This window comes from Numenius arquata, chromosome 8 (assembly GCF_964106895.1).
Source record: "Numenius arquata chromosome 8, bNumArq3.hap1.1, whole genome shotgun sequence".
Taxonomy (NCBI): Eukaryota; Metazoa; Chordata; class Aves; order Charadriiformes; family Scolopacidae; genus Numenius; species Numenius arquata.
This window is the reverse complement of record NC_133583.1, coordinates 16,316,801-16,339,967: the sequence shown is the minus strand read 5'-3', so window position 1 is coordinate 16,339,967 and position 23,167 is coordinate 16,316,801. Positions and strand designations below refer to the sequence as shown.

Below are 23,167 nucleotides of genomic sequence, written 5' to 3'. Positions count from 1 at the left end.
TCTCACAGAAAAAATCTACTGTTAAAAACTTGGTTGGGCTCAAATATCTGGGTCCCGTTACTCGCCTGTGGGACCCCCCCAGGCTCTGCAGGGGCCAGGGGGGCAGCAGGCATTCCCCACCCCCCACCACTGCCCCACCTCACGAAGGGGTGAGAAGCACTATGCACAGCGAGGGGAGGGATGGAGGGGGCTTGGGCCCAGTCCAGCAGCGTTTGGTGGCTTTCCTGGGGCCAAAAATGAGGAGGAAAAGGTGAAACTGTGCAAAGGGCCTGGAGGAGGGGGCTCCGCTGGCCTGGGGGGACGTGGGGCACAGCGTGGCACAGGAGTGGACATGAAAGGCCCTGCACCAGGAAAGTGGGGTGGGCGATGGGGCAAGGGCAGCGTGTGCCGGCACAAGGCTCAGCGTGGCGGGAGGTGCGGTGTGGCTCAGTGCAAGCGAAGCATGACTTTGTGTGGCTGGGCAAGAAGGTGTCGGGCTGTGCACCACGGCTTGGTGCAAGGGACAGGGGACGTGCACCACGGCTGGTGCAAGGGGTGGGGAACGTGCAGCACAGCTCGGTTTGGGGGCCGGGGGCTGTGCACTACAGCTCAGTGCAAAGGGTGGGGGGACGTTCACCATGGCTCAGTGCAGGTGATGGTGGGTGCTGTGCACCTCGGATCAGTGCAAGGGACAGGAGGACTTGGAGCGTGGCCTGGTGCAAGGGACAGGGGGATATGTAGCAGGGCTCAGCGCAGGGGATGGAGGAATGTGCACAACGGCTCAGTGCGGGTAACGCAGGGGATGTCCACCATGGCTTGGTGCAAAGGACAGGGGACGTGCACCACGGCTCAGTGCAAGAGATGAGGGGACATGCACCCTGGCTAAGTGCAGGTGATGGGGGGGGTCGTGCACCATGGCTCAGTTCAAGGGCCTGGGGATGTGCACCATGGCTCAGTGCAAGGGACCGGGGGGGGCATTGACCATGGCTCAGTGCAGGGGACAGGGGATGTGTAACGTGGCTCGGTGCAAGGGAGGGGTGACACGTACCGTGACCCAACGCGTGGGATGTGTATCAGGGGCTGAGCCTCCCCATTGCCTCCAGCCCCCGAGCAGGCTGTGCCGCGGGCGCTGCTCTCCCTGGGGAGGGATCCGGGTGCCGCAGGAGCCACAGCACCATGGTCTGGCCTCCCCCAGTCCTTCACAAGGACGATGTCGTGGAGTCCACCACCTCGCGGCCATTGCACACTGTGGGCACGTACTGCGAGGCCGAGCCTGGTCGGGAAGGCAGTAGTCAGGGGCAGGGTGGCATCTGGCAGCAGCACCACCCCGGGGCATCCTACTGCGGTGGGTGATAGGTGCCTGGAAAGCTGCATCTCCTGGGGATGGGGTGGAGGGTACCTGGGGTGGCCATGTCCCCCTAGGGTGATGACAGGTACCTGGGACAACCGAATCCCCCAGGGTTGGGGGGAAAGGTTGCTGGGGTGGCCATTTCCCCCCAGAGTAATGACAGGTGCCCAGGGTTGCCACATCCCCCAGGGTTGGGGTGGAGGGTGCCTGGGGTGCTCGTGTCTCCCTGGAGCTAGGGTGGGGAGCAGTTGGGTTGGCCATGTCCCCTCAGGGCAATGACAGGCCCCCAGGAGCAGTTCCCCCCCCACCCCAGCTGGCTGTGCTGCAACCTTGGGGCTTGCAGCCATGGGAGAGGAGGGTTTGGGACAAGGGACAGGGATGAGCTATAGGGGACACAGCATCCTCCATCCCCCCCATTTCCAGTCATGCCCTACCCTGCACCCCACTTTCCTTCAGGGGCCCATGCTGGGGTGCTCCTTCCACCCCCATCCCCCCCCAGGAAGGGGGTCCTGCCCCCCCAGCCCTTCCCAACCCCGTCATGCTCACCATGGGACTGGCTGGAGCTGGCGGCTGCCACACTGAACCGAGTGGTGCCCACGCGGTGGCTGGCCACGTTCTTCTGTGGTTGGAAGAGTATGATGTGGAGCTTGGGGGTGAAGAGGCAGCCAAGGACCACGGTGCCGCTGAGGCTCACTGAGATGCACATGGTGGTCGTCTGGACCTGGAGACAGGGGTGGGTGTCAGGTGCTCCTGCCACCAGCCCTCTGCCCCGAGCGGAGCAGGATGAAGCCCTCACTGTGGCACTGGCCAGCCCCACCAGCCAGAGGCTGCTGCCTGCACCCCACACCAGGTCCCTCTATCAGGGTGGACCCACTGGAGACCCATGGGCAGAGGATGGGCACTGCTCTGACAGGGCCATGCCACCCCTGCAAAGTGGGTACACCCTGAGCAGCATCCCCAGCCTTGACAACACGCTGCTTTGGGCCAATGCCCAGGGCCACAGCCCAGCACCCCCCACCCCAGTCCCTGCTCCCACCAAGGGATGCTGTTCCTCTCTGGAAGCCCATGACTATAGCCACCCCCACTGAGTCCTCTAGGCCTGGCAAGAACATGTCTGGGTGCCCTTGCCAGGGAGTTTGAGGTGTTGCAGGGTGCACCCCATGCTCCCCATTCCCTGGCACTGCTCATCTCCCCAGGGACCATGCTAGCCCTGGAGTTGGCATTCATGCCCTTGTGGGAGGGATGTCAGGATGGGCCAGGGACTGTCTCATGCCTCCGCATCATGAGGCTGAAGGATGGCAATCACTCTTCTGTGGTCAGATCAGGGTGGTCCCTGAAGGTCTCAGGGCCATTTCCCATCATCATCCCACCAAACAGTCTGTCAAGGGGAGGGGTGTTCTCCCCAGGACTCATTGCCCCCTCAGACACAGCCCTTCAGCCACCTTTCACCTGGTCACGAATGCCCCAATGCAGAGGTGACCGTCACAGGGCCCATGGCCAAAGACCCTTCCCCAGGGTCCTCTTCCCCACACATCTCCTAGCCACAAACCCTGCGGGGCCCAAATCACCATGACTTCTCAGATCAAGTCCTATTAAACACCACACCCCCCCAAAACTCAAGCTCATACTCGGTAGTCGCTGGAGGTCACGTAGAAGATGGGCAGGAAGGCCAGCCAGATAATGCAGGTCGTGTACATGGTGAACCCGATGAACTTGGCCTCGTTGAAGTTTTCAGGGCATTTCCGCGTCTTGAAGGCATAGACCGTGCAGAGGACAATCAAGAGGACGTTGTAGGTGAGCGAAATGAGCATGTTGGAGTCACGGTTGTTGCACTTGAGGGTGACAATGTACCTCTTGTCAGGCTCAGTCTCCTTGCCTGTGCCAGGGGTCTCCACCAGCAGCCAGATGATGACAATGATCAGCTGGCAAGAGATGAGGGCCATGCAGATGACCACCTGCGATGTGGGGCTTATGAACCGGGGGCGCTGGACCCCCTCCTTCACCCCACTGAAGATCCTGGCAATGCGATTCGTCTTGGTCAAGAGGGCTGAATAGCAGACGGCAAAGGATGTGCCCAGCCCCAGACGCCGGAGCGTGCACACCTCGGTGGAGGGTTTCGCGATGAAGATGAAGGTCATGCTATAGCACATGAGGACCCCAGTCAGGAGAATGTAGCAGAGCTCCCGGCCAGAGGCCTTCACAATGGGGGTGTCATTGTTCTTCACGAAGACTCCAAAAACAAAGAGGGTGGAGATAAAACCCAGGCAAGAGATAGTGACGGGGCCAATGGCCCAGACATCTTTCCAGCGGATGTACTCTTGGGGCAACTCGTAGCAGCCATTCAGGGTCTCGTTGGGCCAGTAACCGAGCCCGCAGTCCATGCAGGTGAACTCATCCAGCAAGTACTCGTAGGGCTGGCAGGGGATGCAGATCCAGCAGCATATGTCGCCAGGCTGCATGCTCTTTATCTCATTCTTCTTGCAGGGGTCGCTGCACTGGGACACAGGGATGGAGGTCTCAGCCCACGGGATGAGGCTGGTGTTGAGGATGAGCCCCTCAGCCCAGTAGCCCACCTTCTGATACCGATACCGCCCGTCCATGCGGTGATAGTTGAATATGTTGTAGCGCCCAATCCCATCGCCGTAGCGGTCAAATCGAACGACGCTCTTGGTGTCTGCTGGCCTGAATGGAGCTGGAGGGATGAGAAGGGGAGATGGTGACTGCTGTGGGGCAGGAGAGCGCTCGCTCCCAGTGTGGGGTCAGGGCTCCATCAAAGCATCACATCCCACCATGACCACGGGCAAATATCTAACCTGTTCCCCTCCTTCACTCTCATGCTTGCTGCCTAAGCACACATTAGGAGCAGGAAAGCAACAGCGGAGAACTACCTCCTCAGGCGCCCAAGAGCTTCGCAGCCCCAGCCAGCTCTGCAGGAACAAAGAGGTGGATTTTGCAGCCTCCGTGACTCTCAATGACACCTGGGTATCTGGGCTCAGCCCAAGTCACAGAGGACACAACTCTAATTCACCCCCAAATATGTAGGTCCCTGATTAAGGGTCTCCCTTCAGTTTAATCTCTGAAATGTGAATAAATCATGGCACTTGCAAGTGAGGTCTCCAAGAACCCATGTTCCTGGAGGGTCCCCTGTGGGGCTGGTCCCACTGAGCTCTAGAAGGTTGGAGTTGGTCACCAGCTTCTCCACACTGGGGACAGAAGGCCTGGGTTGCCTCCCAAGGGTGATAGTGGGCTGTTGGCATCCTGGGACAACCACAGCCCGTGGCACAGGGTAGGCTGGAGAAACTGGTGGGCTTTGGGTCAAATCTGGCTCTCCTTCCTCCTTGCTGCCCCTCGACCCATCCCCTTCCAGTCAGGCAGCCAAACCCCATCTCCAACTCTGGACTTACCGTCAAAATTAACATTGAGCATAAAGTCCTTGTAGAACCTCTTGCCATTGACGGGCTTCATGGCATCGCAGAGCTTGGTGGCATTGGGACACAGCGCCTGGTGCATGTTGTGGAGAGAGTGAGCCATGGCATAAACTGCGTTGACCACAAACGTGATCTTGGACTCTGGCTCAAACTTGCCTGTCTTGAGGGAGTACCGGCTACAGTCCTGCGTGTGAAAGCTGCACTTGAACTTCTGCTCCCAAAACTCCCGAAACCAGGGATTTCGGCTGTTGTTGTAGGGGTTGAGGTTACGGAAGTAGGCAGCAAACTCCTTAATGGGGTAGGCTGCCAGCTCGATGGTGATGGCTCCCTCTGCTACCGCTTCACTCCCAGCCACCACGCTCTCCAGGGCTCCCCACCCATCACTGGCCACCCACGTGAAGGACACATTGGCTCTCTGGGCAGCTGCCAACAGCTCCCGAGCATCTTCACTTCGGGTGAACAGAACGACCACTCTGGCATTGGGCTTCTGCAGCAGAGCCCGGACCACCCCATCATAGGTCTTCTTGTTCATGGAGCGCCCCACCTTCTCCGAGGTGGCGATGCAGATGTTGCGCATGCGGGCTTCTTGCTCAAAGGCCTCAATCCCCGTCTCCCCATAGTCACCCTCCGAGGCCACGGTGGAGACGTAGGTCCAGTTGAAAAAGCGGAGGATCTCCGCCATGGCTTTGGCTTGGTAGAAGTCTGGTGGGACGGTGCGGGCGAAGTAGTCATATCGGGACTTGTCGCTGAGCTTGGCACTGGTGGAGGCATAGCTGATCTGTGGGATCTGGAAGAGCCGCAGGAGGTTGGCCACCTGTGCAGAGGAGGAGAGGTGAGCGCCTGAAGATGTGGTCCAGCGAGGGATATTCCCACCAGAGAACTCCTGCCCAACACCAGGTGGTGCATGGTGCTCCCAATCACAGCTGTGGGGCTGATGAGCAACGCCCCCACCTGGAGGGTCCTGGTTGGTGGATGGATGGACGGGTGGCACATTCACAGGGTTGCCTGAGCCCTCAGATGTGCTCATTTCTTTTTATTTTTTTTTTAGTATTTCATTTCCCCTCTGAAATGTGGGGCTGGGGAGGGGATAAATGGATTCATGCCAACTCCCACGTGGGTGACCTCTGGGAGATGTTCACGGGCAAGGAGAAAGCTGGGGGGGGGGTGGGCTGCAGAGCTGGGCCTGGGGACTAGTGCCTGCACATCCCACATCGGGAACCCCAGCGAGACCGGCACCTTCCAGCCGCTCGGCAGAAGCCCTCATTAGCTTCAAAGGGGAAAAAAGCCCCGCTAATGAGGCTGTTAAAAACCCAGGCTCTTGGAGCAGCAAGGGTGGGGGGGCTCAGGCACGCCAGCGGGGCCGGTGAGCCTGCCCACATCTCGCTGCTCCCCAGGCGAGAGACGTGGCTTAATTAACGTGGACAAATGTTCTCAACGACAAAGTCCTCTAATGGCAAGAAGGCCCCCGAGCGCAGCAATGGCTCTGCCTGGCCTCCCTGCACAACGGGAGCTGCCAGCTCGCCATGCTGCCCCAGCACGGGCTGCCCGCACCCCCTGGGGTCGGGACCATGTCCCCCCGCCTGTGGGGACACACCAGGTCCTCCAGCAAGGGAAGGGACAAGTGCCTGTGTGGGCTGGACCGGTGTGCTGCCTCCATCACCCAGCCCTGGCTTCCTCCACCCCACAGCCAGGGGGATGCGGGGACCCTGGGGACCAGCAGATATGGTTTGACACACTCAGGGGACTCATTAAATCTCAGCGAGCCCATGGCCCACTGGCAGCCCCCAGGATTCGGCTGGCCCCTCCGGCTGCCTGTGTCCTCAGGGGATGCTCTTCTCCCTGCCAAAGCTGGCCCCTGGGTCCATAGAGCCACAGTTTTGGGGACTGAGCTGCACCCCACCCAGGGTGGCACCTGGGTCCCAGGCACAAGGTGACTGTTCCCATGGGATCACTGGGGATGTGCGGGCAGTAGTCCCCTGTGCCCACCCCTGTGGCTGAGCCCCTCAGAGGTGGGTGTCCCCTTGGATCTGACCACACCTTATGGGATGGGTTTGTGGGGGGCAGAGGGGATGGTGCCACCTCACAGTGCAAAGCTGTGCCTGCCAGAAGCGATGTCCCCATGTCCCCATCACAGTGTTCCCAGTGCCATTCTGACATCAGCATTATGCTGGCCAGGGAGGACCAGGACATGGTGTGGCCGTGGTCATCCAGGCCTGGTGGTGGGGGCAGCTGGTCTGCTGGGCACTGGGCACGTGCTGTCACCCATCAGTGGGAGGAGAGGCGCCTGCAGGCACTGGCAGCATATGTCAGGCAGGAGAGGACCAGAGTCCTTCTCCAGTCCCACACCAGGACGTGGCAGGCCAGGGACCAGTACTGGTGATGCCAGGAGGTGGCTCGCACCATCCAGGCCCACTGGTGGCGACAAGGGACACGGCAGGGTGGTGGCACTGAGGACAGCATGGACCTGAGCATTGTCCTGGGCTGAGGAGTTGTGCTTGCTGCCATGACCCCGGGAGGGGAATAAACCCCCTCCCTGCATGGGACAGATCTACCAGCTTGGCTGCCATGGCATATGGCAGGTGAGGGGCTTCCTGCAGCCCCCAATGGGACCCTGGCATTCCCTCCCCACTGCAGAAAGGGGCACAGCATCACCATGAGGGACAAGAGAACATCCCTGTGCCGCACTGGCAGCAGCAGCATCGCACTCCTACCAGGGTTTTACTCCCCCTCCCCTGACATTTCTGCCATACCCCCAGCCCCATCCGAGCCCTTCTTGCCTGGGGGGGGTACCTGGATGGAAACGTCACTGTAGGAGCCCCCGATAACTCCAGTGATGGCAGTGGGCACGTCATCGTGGACAGCGTAGGAGCCGTCGGGGCAGATGTGCTCAGAGCCGTCCACCCTGGTGAGGGAGGCACGGACAAAGTCAAGGGACTGCTCGAGGGCGTAGGTGTCCTTGGAGCAGGTGTCGAGGATGTGGGCGCCCAGCTTCACCCCTGGCAGGATGCTCCCATCCTTGTTGATCTCGTCCAGGGCAAAGAGCATGGCCTCCAGGCGCTGGATGCCCCGGTGCTCGTTGATCTTGCCGCAGTCTTCAGTCCCCACTCCTTTCTCGTGGACGGGGAAGAGGCCCCCAATCACCAGGTCCCCATCGGTGCTGATCTCCTTCTTGCCAGCCATGCCATGCCCAGCGGCCAGGCAGGTGGCCAGGTGCACCAGCCACAGACAGGCGGCCAAGGGGACCGCCATGGGGTGCACCGGCGCAGGCCAGGGGACCCACGCCACCCCGTGTCACCCGCTGCCACCCGTCAAGGTGAGGACAGGCAGTCCCCAGGCATCAGGTGGCGGGGGGTGGCACGGCGTGGTGTTGGCAGGAGGGGGGTCGTGCTGCCCCAGCAGAGCCCTCGGCACCTGGAAAAGGGAAGAGAAAAGCCAATGGGTCTGTGGGCTGCAAGGAGAGCTGGGGACTGTCCCCACAGTGCTGGTGTTGCACGGGTCAGCAAGGGCATGAGCCTGCCTGTGCCCTCCAGCCCAGCGCACCCCCACCTGGGGTGCCTGTAGGAAGGATCACCCCCCGCAAAGGGTGAGCTGAGCAGATGTGACAGCTCCAGTGGGGACCTGGGACCACCAGCAAGTGAGACAGACCCTGGGAGACAAATGGTGCACAAGGTCTGGTGTCCCCCCCAGCTCTCCCTGGGATGCATGGGCATGGGGGACACAGAGGCAGCCCCCATGGCAGCACCAGGCAGAGCAGCCTACTGGGGGGCAGTTTGCTGGCCCCTAAAATATCGGAGGGATAGAAGGAGCCAGGGAGGTCACCCAGGGCAGGAAGCCCGAGCTGGCTGGGCAGAGCCAACGCCAGCTCTGAGCCGAGCCCCCGACCCAGGCACCGGCATCAGACTTCCAACCTGCAGCCGAGGGCTGCCAAGAACAGCCGGCCGTGATCCCCCTGTGCCTGCAGCAGTATTTAATCCCCATCCCATACCCCCCCCAGAGCCCACCCGCCCTGCCGCTGCCCTCGGCGCTGCTCGTGGCACCAGGGCTGGAGCAGGGACACGCTGCTGGCTTCATCCTCCCGCAGCGACGTGCGGGGCAGGATCCGGCAGCCGCGGTGCTTCAGAGCCTGTTCTCTCACCACCGCCCCTTCCTTCCCCGTATACTAAATTCAGAGATTTCAGTAAAAGTAAGAGCCAGGTTTGCTGACTCCCTCTGCAGAAAGCACGGAGGCGCGGGGGAATCAAAGGCTTTTGCAGCAGACAGGCCTTTTTTTGGCAGGAGATGCAGTCCCTTCAGAGATCGGTTGTCTTTTCCCAAACCACGGGAGAGATTTGTTTCCCATTTGAAGCCGACTGCTGAAATCCCGCAGGGCTGGCATTTTAGGGGCCATGGGAGAAGAAGACCCCCTGACAGCCCAGAAACCTCAGGCTGCTCTGGCTCAGGAAGCTGCTGGTGCCATGGTGGGTCCCAGGGCTCACCCGCAGCCCAGCAGACCAGGGCTTGTGGGGCACACAGGGTTGGAGGGCAGTGCCAGAGAGTGCTGCCCACCTGCAGCCCCCTGCAGCCAGTACTGAGGCCACTCTCCCCAAGGAGGAGCCCCCCATGGTGCCCCCGGGCAGGCAATACCCATGGCTGGAAGAGCCCTCCGGCAAGCAGCTGAAGCTGGCGGTGATGCCCGGGGGATGTGGGTAGCAGTGTGGCACAAGGGATAGTGGGGTAGGGAGATGCATACAGACCTCCTCCTCCTCCTCTGTGCCCCATAGTGCCTGTCCCCAGGTACTGCCTGCCTGCGACGAGCCGCCAGCCACCTCGGGGCATCTCCTACCTGACCCCCCCAGTTTGAAGGAGTTTGGGGGAGAGGCCGAGGAAAGGTCCCTGCCTTATTTCAGTCAGTGAAAGCTTCTGAGGGACCCAGGGTTTCCTCAAGCAGGGAAGAGGCCACAGGCACAGGGATTATTATTGATGGAGCCCACTGGCAGCAGGCTGAGCCCGGCACAGGGTTCCGGCAGCACTGGGAGCCCATCTCCCTGAGATCTGGCTCTTCTGGGGCAGCTGGTGGGACCCACCATATGAAGGGCACCTTCAGGCAAAGCTGAAGGTGCAAACCATCACCCACCTTGCAGTGAGCCCCGAGGGACACCATGGGCAGGACTGTGGCCATCCCTGCAGCTGCTCAGCTGGGTTGGCACAGTGCCGGGGGGAGGACAGCCCCATGGGAACATCTGGAGAACATCTGGGGTAGTGAAGCACCCGGCAGGGCAGAGCCAAGTCCAGCCTGATGGACACAGTACGGCTGGAAGGCTCTGCTGGCTGCTGGCTGCTGGCAGCCTCCCCTCCTAAAAGCACCAGCGAGTAGGATGGGTGAGAAGGTGCCGTTGCTCCTACGTATCCTCAGCACTTCCCACCCACCCCCTGCGAGGAGACCTGACCCTCTCTGACACCAATGCCCTTAGGGTGGCATGGGGTGCGTGTGAGAGCAGCCGTGCTGGGAGGGCGCAGGGTGAGCCCAGCTTGCACAAGCCACCATCGTCACCTCCCACCAGGGTCCCCTGGACACCAAGCTCTGCTCGACCCCCGCACCTCCATTCTGCCCCACAGCCTGTGAGCCCCGGTACCCCATGGGGCTAAAGCGCCTTCCCCCAGCCACTAGCCCCATCGCCCCCCACCACCGCAGCCGTTTGGCTGCTCTTGCCCAGCCTGGCGGGAGCGCTGGGGGTCGGGGAGGCAAAGGCGAGAAAAGCTGGCACAGCCCTGGCCCCTGTGCCCGGCAGCGAGGTGGGAGAGGAGGGGTCTGCCCGCCCCACCACAGGCCCCCAAGGGGCTGGGGTCACGGGCTTGTCCGGACCCACCCCAAATCCCGTTTTAAACCCACCCTGGGCTCCAGCCGCCCTGGCAGCCCCCCCCCGCCACTGCTCTCCCCGGCCGGGAGACAGCCAGAGGACAGACCCCGGGGGGCAACAGCCGGGGAGAGGGGTGCTGTCCTCGCCGTGCCGGCGGTCACCCCCGCTTCCCTGCCCCGGTGACCGCGGGCAGGACCGGGAGGGCTGCGACGACGGGGTCCCGCTGGGTGCCCGTTGCGGGGGTCGGTGCTGCCGGGGCACTGGGGACCCTCCGAGCCCTTCTCCCGGAGCCCCGCGGCACGGCGTCTTGCGCAGGGCAGCGGGGAGCCGGCAGGACCGGCCCCGGTGCCCCCCGGACCAGCCGGTGCCTGTGCCCCGGGCTCGGCTCCCCTCCCGCAGCTCCGGGAGCCCCGGCTCCAGGCACCGGCCGCCGAGCCCCGCCGTTCCGCGGCCCCGACGGCTGCGGGGGATCGCCGGTCGCCGTGCCCCTCAGCCGCGGGCACCGGGGCTCTGGGGACGCCGGGGCGCCGGCGGGGCACGGCGCGAACCGAGGCCACGGGGACGGGCGCGGCCGGGAGCGACGGGGTGGGACCGCAGCCCTTACCTGGGCCCGGCGGGCTGTGCCGGGAGCCGGTGCCGGTGCCGGTGCAGCGGCTGCCTCGGAGCTGCGGCTGCCGCCGCCTCCCGCCGCCGCCTCTGACACTCCGCCAGCCCCAGCCCAGCCGAGCCGCTCCGCCCCCCGCCCGGCCCGGCCCGGCCCCGGCCCCCGCCCCGGTCCGGCCCCGGGGCAGCAGCACCCCCGGGGCCGCCCCGCCTGCCCTTCCGCCCGCTGCCCGCACCGCCGAGCCGGGCAGGGCACCGGCAGGACGGGAGGGTGGCGTGGCTTGGGCAAAGCCGGGCGGGGGGACGTGGCTGGATTCAGGCAGGGCACAGGCTGGTGACACCGAGCCAGGGCACTGGCAGGACACAGGTAGGACACGGCCAGATCCAGGCAGGACACAGCCAGGACACAGCCAGGCCTGGCAGGACATGGCCAGGGAAGGCAGGACACAGGTAGGACACGGCCAGATCCAGGCAGGACACAGGCAGGACACAGCCAGACCCAGCGGGACACCATCAAGGAAGGCAGGACACAGGCAAGGCACAGCCAGATGCAGGCAAGGGATGGCCAGATCCAGGCAGGACACAGGCAGGACACAGCCAGGGAAGGCAGGACCAGATCCCCTGGCAGACCCGGCAGGGCACAGCTCAGTGCCTGCTCTCCCAGCCCCAAAGCCCCCATCTCAGTTCCAGGCCAAAGAGAGGGGTCCTAGCCTTGGCTACAGCTCCACAGCCACAACCTGGTGCTGCTGGGGTCTTTTCTACCCCCTGCCCAGCCTACCCCCTGCTCCCTAAGCGCTTGGGGGACATCCAGGGGACCAGTATCACCCCGCTGACCCCTGCACTCCAGGCAGCCCCCAGCACTCACCATTGGCCCAAGCACCAAGCTGGAGGAAGGCTTCGGATGATGCTCCCTGAGATGTCTCCTCCGAAGGCAGAGGCAGCAGCTGGATTTAGAGTTCCAGATCTCCACTGCTTGCCCAAACTCTTTCTGGAGCCATTTGGCTGCCCAGGATCTTGCTGTGTGTCCCCATCAGTCCTGTGCTGGCAGCCTGGCTGTTCCGGAGACCTCCCTGATTCAGGGACAAGAACGGGATGGGAGATGAAACAGGACCTGCAGGGATGGGCAGAGGCCAGGGGTGCCTCTGGGGCAGCACCCCAAGGAACCACCTCACTGCCCAGTGCCTCAGTTTCCCCACCGCTAGCTGCTGTGTTTGCAGGCTGTGGGTTAGGGCACTGCAGCAAAAGTCAGACCCACTCTGTCCCCATTCCCTCTCCCACAGCAGTGCTGATTTGGGAGGGGGGAGGGGGGGAGAGTGGAGGAGGAGATAACCCAGGACCTCCATGTCAAGGTCTCTCCTGGGGACCTATGGCACCTGCCAGCCTGTCTCCTTCCAAGACTGTTAGGACAGATGGAGCAGGGCACCAGGGAGAAGAAGGTGCCTGGGCTGGGGGACCTCGGCACTGCGGGCCAGGGGGGCATAGAACCGGGGAGGGCTGAAGACATGCCATGTCAAGCCAAAGGATGCTGGATGCTGGCACTGCCAAGGTCCCGCTTCACCCCTGGCAGACAGGACCTGGCATGAGCCTCACACGTGCCCTGGCACTGGCTGCATCCTCCCAGCTGCTGCTTCGGCACCGCTGATGGCAGAGGAATGATGGCAAAGCCCCCCTGGCCCCTTCCTCGGTGGGGTTAGGGGACAAGCGGCGTTAGGATCTGCTGCCTGGCTCCAACCCCCCCCCCCCCCCCAGAGCCTCAGCCAGGCATAAATATTTCAGGGGGCTTGGCAGTTTTGTAATAACCGGCAACAAAGATAAACACCGGGAAGAGCAATATTTTTCCATGTGGGCTGGAGGAGTTTAATATTTTATCACTCAAAGCACAAAATATTTATGAACAATCTCATGTCAATCACTGGCTCAGGACTAATCATGACCTTTCCAAGCCAGGGAGGACACATCTCCACCATGGAGGGACAGCCAGGCTTCCCCTGCCCTTTGTCCCCCCACCCCAAGACCTGGTTTTCGGCTACCACATCCGACTGCCAAGGAACAAGCCCTGGGCTGCCGGTGGCACCGGGGCAGGGCGGGGGCTGAGCTCTCCCAGCCAGGTGAGGCACTCTGGCCTCTGGCATTGCCCTGGGGCACAGTGGCTGTGATGTCCAGGCTGCTTCCTTGTCCCCAGATGAGGGACAGGGAACTGGGACCAGCATGGGCAGCCCTGCGGGACCAGGCAGATGGGATGCTGGGGAGGCACTGCACAGGTAAGCTGGTCCTCCCTGCCACCTCCTGTGGCAGCGGTGCCAGCCCCACCAGGAGCCCAGGAACTTGGCTTTATTGGTTTTACTTTCAGCAGTTCCCAAGAGGAGTAGGGATACCACCTCCCTCCAGCCCAGCTCAGCACAGTGGCTGGGACCCTTCCTCGTGCCCCCCACAGCCTGCAGAAGCCGGGGACAGTCCCTACAGCCCTTCTGGGTTGCCCAAGCACGGAGTGAGTGGAGCAGGGGGGGACACAGAGCCCTCAGACAGCTCCCCAGCTCGGTCGGGGGCACGGGGGGCAGCCCACCAGCAGTCTCCAGCCATAGCCCGCACCCCACCACCAGGCAGAACGGCGCGATCGGCCAAAAGGCAGTCAGCAATGTCACCGGCCATCAGTGAGGAAAAGCATCCACTTTATTACACACCCCAAAAGCGCCCGTGGCAGTGCCAGGAGGACCAGGTTTACACGGGATGTTTCCATTTTTCAGCAAAGGGGAAGAGAAGAGGGGAACAAACCCAACTGACCCTACTCGCGGCTCTTTGGTGCTAGAAAACAGGCGGCGGTGCGGCAGGGAGAAGCGGGGGCACCGGCAGAGACGAGGGGGGACACCTCTGCCACCCACCACCACCCCCCCGAGACGCCTGTGAGGAATTTGCGACGCATCTAGAGACACACAAACGGCAAATGCATTTCACTGCCTCCCCACCCCAGCCTGCTCCTACCCCGTGTCCCCGAGTGCTGCGGGAGACCCCCCGCCTCCCAGCATCCCTGAAATCACCAAACACCCTTTCTGCAAAGAGGGAGAGCGGGTCCCGGGGGAATCAGCAACCGAAATCTCTTGGCTGGAGAGGAAGGAGGTGGGAAAGGCAACCAGTTCCCAGTAGCCCAGACCCTGGCGGGAGGCGAGGCAGCCAGGTCTTCGCTTCACTCCTCTCCTCTCTCGGCAGCGATGGGCTCCTTGGTCCACTTGTCTGTGACCTCCTGGTTGCCTGCGTAGCCCACGTCAGGCAGCAGGCCCGAGGCTCCCTCCCCGTCCCCGGTGACCTCCAGGTCCAGCTCCTCGAAGGAGGAGCCGCTGGCTCCCGACTCGCTGTAGCTGTGCTCGCTGCGGTTGTCTGCCTCCTCCCGGCCACGGCTGGCTGGGAAGGGCAGCAGGATGGAGGTGGCCACCGAGGTGTCTCTGCTGTCGGTTGTGGCCTCGATGCTGATGGAGCTTGTCTCACTCACGGTGTCGGCCCCTGGGATGGAGAGAGAAGGGGAGGGAGTGAATGCTGTGGGAAGGAGGTGATGGGGATAGAGATGGGGTGCCACAGCCTTCAAAGCCACCAGAAACCTCAGAGATGTCAGGCCACAGTGGCGACCAGCTCCTGCCTCTTGTCACTTCCCGTGCCTTTGAGAAGTGACCAGGCCAAGACAAGCAGGAGCTGGACTCAAGCAGCTCCCTGAAACCAGCGCATCCCCAGCCAGCACAAACAACCCCCAGCTTCCCAGCCATGCCCTGACCTCCTGGCCATGCCCTGGCCCCACTGCTGCTCTCTGTGCACACACCAAGGACCTGGCAAACCCTTCCTTGGGGAGAATGACCAGCTTGGGAGCTGGGGGACAGCCCTGCCCCTAGCATAGCACCAGGAACGAGGTGAGGAGTGGGACACAGTGCTGCGAGGGTGATGGGGAGCTGCAGCATTGCATGAGCACCCCAGGGGATGGTGGCACACTGCAGGTCCTTGCTGCCATCAGAGGCGAGTGTACGTCCAGCTTGATGCCAGGGCATCCTAACGCTGTCTTCATCACCCCCTACAACCCGCTCCCACTCCCTGCGTGGCTGCCGTGCAGCCATCGGCTCCGGCAGCAGTGTGAAGGCAGGCAGGGCAGTAGCAGACGGGACTGGGGGTGCCAGAGGATGGGGGGAGCCTTCCCAGCTCGCTCTGCGCTTCTCCACGTCACCTCCCTGCCAACCCACACCCCCTCTCATGGCACAGCCCCCCCAGGGGCTGCCCCTGCCTGACTGGGTGGACCCTTGGCCCACTGCCCCCTCCTCGGATCTCTGCCTCGTTAGCTCGGTTGACAACACAATTAAGGAGTCGACAATGAGACGAGCGTGTCAGATTGAGACCAACAGCTCGGTGCTGTTGCCAGAGCAACCAGCCGGGAGACAAAACCCTCCTGTAAAACATTAATCATTGTTAATTATGACATCACAGATCCACGTGGTTACTTATGACATCACAGATCCACGTTGCTGATTATGACATCGCAGATCCACATCATTAATTCAGACAGTGGCAGCAACCTCTGGGTGGGCTCCTCCATCATGGCCCTCCCCACTCCACCTTCTTTCCACCTGCCTCACACCGGTGGGAAGCGTATGCCAGGCTCGGATGCTTCCTGGCACCTGTGGTCCCCCAGGGGATCCATCCGGGCCAGGCCAGATGCCCCTGCTGAGGACTATGTCCCACACCAGCAGGGAAAACAGGAGGAGCCCTGCTTGGCAGCAGCAGCACCAGCAGAGTGCCACCAGCAGGACTGGGAAGTGGCAAAGAGGACAGTGACAACTACAGAGGGGCTCACAGGTGGGAAAGAAGAGCCCTCTCCTCCATGCTGGCTCCTGCCAGCACGGTCCATCCCCAGCTGCCGGCATGGGGCTCCTGCCGGCACCTCCAGCCTCCCAAGGCTCCTGCAGCCGGGCTGTCCGGGGCTGGGCTGCTCACCCTCCTCCAGCTGAGCAGCAGCCACCCATCTCCTGAAGGAGACCCGCCAGGGAGGGAACTTTCCTTCCAAACACCCTTAAATCCCTCTTTCTTGCTGTTTTTCTTCCCGGCCTGGGCGGCTGCCAGCAGAACTGCTTGTAAATGGCAGTCCTCTGCCTTCTGAGAGGCATCATCCCACGGTCCTGCCGGCTGAGCCAGGGCTGTTCAGAGAGGACCGAGACACGGCAGCAGGACGAGGAGCAGCTGGGAAAGACCCACAGAGGCAGCTCCATCCCACCTGGATGGCGTATTGGCTTCATCCCAGCTGGTGGGCGCCCAGAGAGGAGCTTGAGCCTCCACTCTCTCACCTTGGCCATGGCATGCAACCCCTTCAGCAGCTGGCCCAAGCCGAGCCCTCGGCTGCCCACCCAAGCAGCGCCTGGTGACACACACACCCCCCCATGAAAAGGAAAAAAGAACCATTGCCCGCTGACACGCACAGCCTTTGCTGCAGCATCAGGGAGCACCTCGACATGGAAACTACATTTACTCTAAGTTGAAAAGGATGTTCTGCACGCTGCTGGCGAGGCGCTCAACGAAGGGGACGGCAGCGACCGAGTGGGCAGGAGAAAGCCAGGAGGTGCCGTCCCACCTGGCAGGACCACGGCAGGGCAGTGGGTCAGCAGGGAGCCTCTGGGAAGCAGGAGAGCTGCAGGGGACGGAAGGGAGCACGCAGACCTTGAGCCTTGAAGCCAATTAAGGCTTTGCAAGGTCTCTGGCAGAGGTCTAAAAAAAAAAATAATCCAATTTGGCCAAATTGGTGGCCTGAGGTGACACAGACACGTTCCCACCATGGCTTCATGACAGCTCACATCATTCGTGGTCATCTCACGTCCCTCTGAAACCCAGGACAAGAGTGACCGTGACCCCCCAAGCCGTGGCCTGCCTGCACAGCACCCCTCCCACACTGCCCCGGGGGGCTGTTCCGGCTGGGAAGCCATCACATCACTCCATGCCACAAAGCAAAGGAGCTTTTGAGGAGAGGAGCAGCAGGTCCGGAAGTGGAAGATGGGGATGAAGCCTACCAAAGCGCTCCTCTGAGCTGCCACCGCGGGAAATCACCACTGTCCTCACCCTGGGCAGCTGCCTCCCTCTCCCTCGCTCCAAGGGCGACAATAAATCGAGTCCTGTTTCCTTTCAGCCAGGCACTTTTTCACCGCTCTGTCACTTCTGATCATGTTTGAGCAGCCTCAGCTGGCAAATTTGCCCATTTCAGCAGCCTCACTCTCCTGTGCACAGGACAAGGCTGGCTCTGGCATGGCCACCCAGCCTGGCCGGGGACGGATGGCTGGGTTGGGCAGGGCTGAGAGATGGAGCCACTGATGCTGGGGACAGAGTGGGGTCAGCTCTGGCAGGGGGATATGGCAGGAACCTCCGGCTGTCCCAGCACAGCCCGGAGAGGCCAGGCAGGGAGTGCAGCAGGGTTCCAAGAGGGCAACCAAAACCTCGTTGGAAGGTGTCTTGTGGGCAAGCAAGGGTTCAGCTCTTGTCCCATGGGCATGGAGGTTTCCAACAGCCCTCACGCCCACTTCTCTATCCTGCCCTGGGCACCTTTCTTGGTCCCTCAGCAAGCTGCTGCCCATACCCTGCATCCCACTTCCCAAGGCCAGTCCCTGTGCTGGGATCTGGCCCAGCACCCCAATCTAGCACGGCTTTTCCCTCTGGCGTGCAGCAAGGTGCCAGCTATGCCATGGAACCCCCCCCCGCTCTCCTCCCCCAAGGACAGCACAGACATCCCGTTGCATCTTCACTCAGCAGGAATGTGGAACCCATGAAGTTTTAATTTGGGAAAATGAGGCACAGCCTGGGGTGAAGCCCCACCAGGGTGTTGAGGAGCCCCTCAAAAGCCAGGGCCACCAAAGAAGAAGGGAAGCCAAGCAGCCAACACCAAGATATCAGCCAGGGATGGGTGCAACAGGAACCACTCACCCCATGCTGCTAATGAGCCTGGTGGGGAGCCACCCCCCAGGCAGCTCAGCCCTGTGCCACTCCAGGTACCAGCATCCCCAAATCTCCCGGGGAAGGATGACCGCCTCCCCTCCTGCATCGCCCCAGCGGGAGACTGATGCCCGAGCATCGGTCCCCTCTTGGTGCAACTGGGCCCTCTCCTTTCCCTTGTTCAATCAAATATTCATCGCCTCTGCCACTAAATAATAGATCAATGCGCTGCCAGGAGGGGCACAGCTCCTCCGCGCTTGCCGAAGCCATCAGGACTCGCATGCAGTCGTCAGGAGAGAGGCTGGGGCAGGCGGACCAGCAGGAAGGCACGGCAGGAGCTGCCCACTGAGACCCTTCTCGGGAGGCACAGGCAGGCAGAACGGGCAGGGCTCTTCGGAGGACAGAAGCACGTCAGGGAAGGTGCCCCCTGTGGCACTGAGGCTCGGCGGGTGATGCCATCGGTGGCACCCAGACGCTGCTCCAGGAAAACCAGCACCTGAGACTCCAGGCAGAGCCACGTGCTTAGAAACCATCCGTGTTCAAGCCAGGAAGCCTGTGTCGCGCGAGGCTGCTTTTGTTTGCTTTCACCTTCCACACGCCGCAGCGGGGTCAGGCTGGAGAGCAGGCTGCCCAGAGCGAGCCGGGAGCCAGGGCTCGCTGAGCGCTGCGCTGAGGCCAAAGCCCCAGAAAATAATTAAGTACAAAACAACTAATCGTGATTGACACTGGCCCCCTGGAGACCCGTCAGCCGCCTTCCAAAAATGCTTCCCGTCTTTCCGATGACCCTGACGATGGCGAAGAAGGGACGGAATCGGTGCGGAGGCAGCCACAGCCCCCGGCCTCATCCTTGCGTGCAGAGTGTGTCCGTCCTCGGCAGAGCTGCCAGCCCCCTGCCCTCCTCACAGAGCGGCAGCAGAAAGCAGAGACCCTGGACCACGTCCCACAGCCTTTATGGCCACTGGCTTCACTTGGAGCTGCAGGCAGGGAGAGCTCAGGAGCAAGGAGGAGAGCAGACGACAGCCTAAATGGAGAGCTGTGCTCCAAGGTCAGGAGGCTCAGGAAAACAAATCCAAGCTGTTCTTGCAAACCCAAGTCGCTCGGTCCCGCCTGGCACCAGCCACGCCACCAGGTGAGGAGGAACGGCAGCACCTTACGCTGGGAACTCCTGAAGTCCTTAATTCAAGGAAAGCGTAAATGCAGCCGCTGGCGGGGAGGTTCGTGAGCCGTGACCGAAAGGTGCTGCGTCCACACATAGCATTACTAGATATGATGCTCACTCTGAAATCGCATGCTCATTGCTGTTATTTCGGTATTTTGTGAGGGGGAGGGGGAGGAGCGGACTTCATCTGCTGCCACATCAGGAGTGAGAGACCAAAGCTGCCACGCGCAGAGCATCCTCAGCTGCCTCAGGGAGAGGAAAAGGGGCTCAGCACCTTCCCAGTCCCCCTGCTTGCCCTGGATTTGCATTCGTGCTGCTCAGGCACAGCCAGAGGAGCCGAGTGCCACCGGCAGGGACCACCACCCTTGCCCACCCTCCCACGAGCATCCCAGCACTGCTTGAGCCTCCAACAGGGCAGGACTGCTTGAAACACTGGCAGAGCTGAGGTGGATCAAGAAATAACGCAAATCCATGCAATCGCAGTTGAGGGGGGACTGCACTGAAAAGCAGACAGGTACGTTGCTGCACCCACCCTCCAGCTGGCAGAGGAAAGCTTGAAAGATGTCACAGACACCCTGGGATCTGCAGGGTCATGAAGATCTTATGGCCATCATGCATGTTGAGGTATCTCCCTTGGACAGTTCCCCAAGGAAGAAGGGAGGAAAAAAAGATGGGAAAAGAGATTATGGCTTTCTCTTCCTCCAACCCAGAGGTTGTTGCACAGATCCCAGCACAGAAAATCCTTGGGAAGGGAGGACCACTCTCAATCCATAAGGCGTCATCTTCAGGGTATTGTCTTCAAGGTGTCATCTTCAAGGCATCTCCAGCAAGTGGCTGGGCAGAGAGAAGATCTGCTGGCTGCCCCCTCCAGCAGGATCTCCTCTTGCACTGGGGCTCAGAAAATCCATGTGGGACTTTGGTAGCGAGATCCAGAGCCTGAGGAGGCCAGCTGCCACCTCCCACCTTGGCTCCCGACTTTGACCCTGTCGCTGAACCGGGGGCAGCCCAATGGCTGCTGAACCACTGCAGCTGGCGCAGTACCACCGGCCACAAACCAAGTCCCCAGCATCAGCAGGCCAGCGGCGGTGGGACAAAGATGCTCACCGGGCACCACCTCCCTTTGCACAGGCCCAGGACCCCCCCACAGGGTGCCATCCCCTCCAGGTGACAGCAGTTCTGCTGGTCCAGGGCACTGTGACATTACGGGGATGCAGGAGATCCCGGGGACCTCCGAGATCCTCAGGCAGGAGCAGCACAAGCACCCTGAAAGCTTGCTACCTCCTTGGCCTTTTCTGATGGCCAGAGCAAGGATGTGCTGCCCCACCAGCCGTGTGCCCACCAGCGATGGTGCTCACAGTGCCAACGTTCAAGCTCAACTCTTCAGTCTCAGAGGCAAGGCCAATCTCTCACAGCTATTATTATTTTAAGCTGGTTTTGTGCAGACTCAGCAGATGACACTGCATCAGATTGCACCTACAAAAGCTCACCTCTGTGACTGGAAGGGGAGGGGTGGCGGAGGAGCTGCCAAGAGCTGCTGCCGGGGAGCCTGGGCCAGGGTAGGGGTCTCCCACATGAGAAAGTCCAACATCATTTGCTGTCTAAAATTGGAAAAACCTTCCCAGCCCTTCTTCCAGCAGGGTAGATCCCAGGGAAAGCATGCAGACAGCCAGGGCACAGGGCAGTGGCTGCACAGAGCACCCCCGGGCTGTACTGCAGGATCGTGCACCTCCTGAGCAGTGCAGAAAGGAGCACACACAGATGCTGAAGCCACCCACCTGAAGCAGCTTTTGCTCACACAGGTCCTGCCATCCCTTCTCCAAAACCAAGGGGCAACCGTGGGAAGGTGCTGGAGGGAGGGGGCTGGAAGGGGGGGTGCCTTTGGCCAACCCGGGCCAGTGCCCAAAGCAGCCGCCCCGATACAAGGCAGACAAAAAGGCGACGAGCCGAGTGAGCACCACGAAAGCACGGGACCTCATAGTGCTGGAAAACTGCTCCATTTAGACTCTTCATTACAGCGCTAAATGGACAGAGCTCCCAGAAAGCAATTCCCAGTCTTGCTTTTATGCCGTGCGCGATTAAGAATTAAAGCAACCCAAACCTGAAGATGTGTTAAAACAAATGACCAAACTCCCCAGGAGGCGAGGAGAGCCGTCATGGTTTTTTCATGCCCGTTACACAAGCAGGGGCGACCCGCGGGGCAGGAAGAGGTGGTTGCCCCTGCCAGCGGCCAGCTCGGCCGCACCGTCCCGGGCCCGGGGATGCTCGGCTATCCGGCTCCCGCATCTCGCAGACATGTGAGCACGTGGGCCGGTGACGGCAACTAGCATTTCGGGTTACTATAGCACTGCTGTTCTGCGCCTACAGCCATTGTGGTCCCTTCCTGTATGAATACATCCAGGCTCCAACAGATCTCGCTGAGCAGATGCTATCGGGTAACTCCACCACCAGCTACAGCAACCTGGTATTTAAGCTCTTCGCAATCCCAATATGTAACAGATGAAGATGAGATCAAGGAAGATGTATATGACAAGGAGAAAAACAAGCCCAGCTGCAACCAAAAGCTGTGAGATCCAGCTCTGCTCTGACAACAGTGGGCTGGCGGCTCGGCGGCAGCTTGGCCCTCGCCCCGGTGCCACAGGGGTGCCCGGGTGCTCCCCGAGGCACAGGGTGACACCTCAGGGAGGAGATCCTATCTCATCCCGGGGTGAGGGGAAGAGGTGTGCTGAGACTCAGTGGCTGGGCACCGGGTGGGCGCAGGTCGGCCCCTCTCTGCCTGCTCAGGTGGCAGCACTGGGGACACCAGGACCCCCGCCTTTGGGAGGGCTGATGCTGATCGAGGACAGAGCCCATGCGCAAGCCATGGATACCTGTGATGTCTGTCTGGGCATCCTCAGCCTCAACTGCAGCAGCCCTGCTCTTCCTCTCCAGTTCTTTCATTTCAGGCACGTAGAAATCCCCTTGGCGAGCAAGGGGACACACGAAGTAGATGCGGTCCTCCTTGTAGATCTCGATCCGGGGGTGGGCACACAGCTTCCTCTCCTGAAAGACAGCAGGCAACCGCGGGTAAGGGATGTGTCCTTGTCCCCTGCCCTGGCAGCCCCCCACCATGTGGACCTGCTGACCTGGCAGCATCACAGACCAACCCGCTTCGCCCACCGACATGCAGGCCCAGCGAGAAGTGGTGGGTCCCATCCTGAAACCACAGTGCTGCTTTCCCCATCACAACAGCCCCCCGTGTGCCAGGGACAGTGGGTTTTGCCCCAGGGGTGAGCAGCCGGCCGGCCTCAAGGAGGAGATGCCAAAGCCCCAGGGAGTCTCAGCTCCCACAGCTCAGCCTCGATTTTGCGTTGGAGCAAAGGGGTTTGGGGAGCCCGGCAGCTGCTTTGCACAGACCTGCCAAGTCTGCAGTTCCTCCTGGCAGCATGGCCCCACAAGCAGGCGTAGCACTTCTCCGCTAATTAATATAATCCAGAGCCGACAGCTCAAGCAGCTCCTTTCAGCACAGGGAGGGCAGGGGGAGTAGGAGATGAATCCCTGGCATTTCAGACAACTCCCCCTCCTCCTCTTCCTTACCCCACCTCCCCCTGGCAGCCCACTTCAAGACCTCAGCCCCCCCTACCCTCCAAGCCCACCAGAGCCCTGTGCTGGGGGGCATGTCCCCCCCGGGCCGTGCCCTGGCCCACGCCGAGCCGGGGCTGCAGGGACTTTTGGGGTGCCGGGGCCAGGCTGAGGAGCAGCTGGACCCCTCTTGCCACCCCCTCCTCGCCCGCCCGCCCGCCAGCTGCTCGCTGGCAGAGGGGGCGGCTGATTAAAAGCCGGGTGAGAAGGAGAGTGTCTCTTCAGTGGGTTTTCTTTTTCTTTCTTTCCCCTT

The 23,167-nt window shown here is 61.6% G+C and overlaps 2 protein-coding genes across 2 annotated transcripts in view; both read right to left on the bottom strand.

Annotated features, from left to right (window-relative positions):
* Positions 1-1,178: 1,178 nt before the first annotated feature.
* On the bottom strand, positions 1,179-8,004 carry GRM2 (glutamate metabotropic receptor 2). The gene is made up of 5 exons (XM_074151203.1): positions 7,546-8,004; positions 4,732-5,569; positions 2,956-4,019; positions 1,874-2,048; positions 1,179-1,252 (listed from the first exon to the last, which is right to left on the bottom strand). Exons 1-5 carry the CDS (start codon positions 8,002-8,004, stop codon positions 1,179-1,181), a joined length of 2,610 nt encoding a protein of 869 aa, XP_074007304.1.
* Positions 8,005-13,844: 5,840 nt separating this feature from the next.
* TEX264 (testis expressed 264, ER-phagy receptor) overlaps positions 13,845-23,167 on the bottom strand; it is a 41,408-nt gene continuing 32,085 nt past the window's right edge. The window contains exons 5-6 of the mRNA XM_074152316.1: positions 22,164-22,335; positions 13,845-14,690 (exon numbers count right to left, since the gene is read on the bottom strand). Coding sequence (XP_074008417.1) covers positions 14,377-14,690; positions 22,164-22,335 — 486 coding nt within the window. The 3' untranslated portion in view covers positions 13,845-14,376. The remainder of the gene's footprint in view (positions 14,691-22,163; positions 22,336-23,167) is intronic.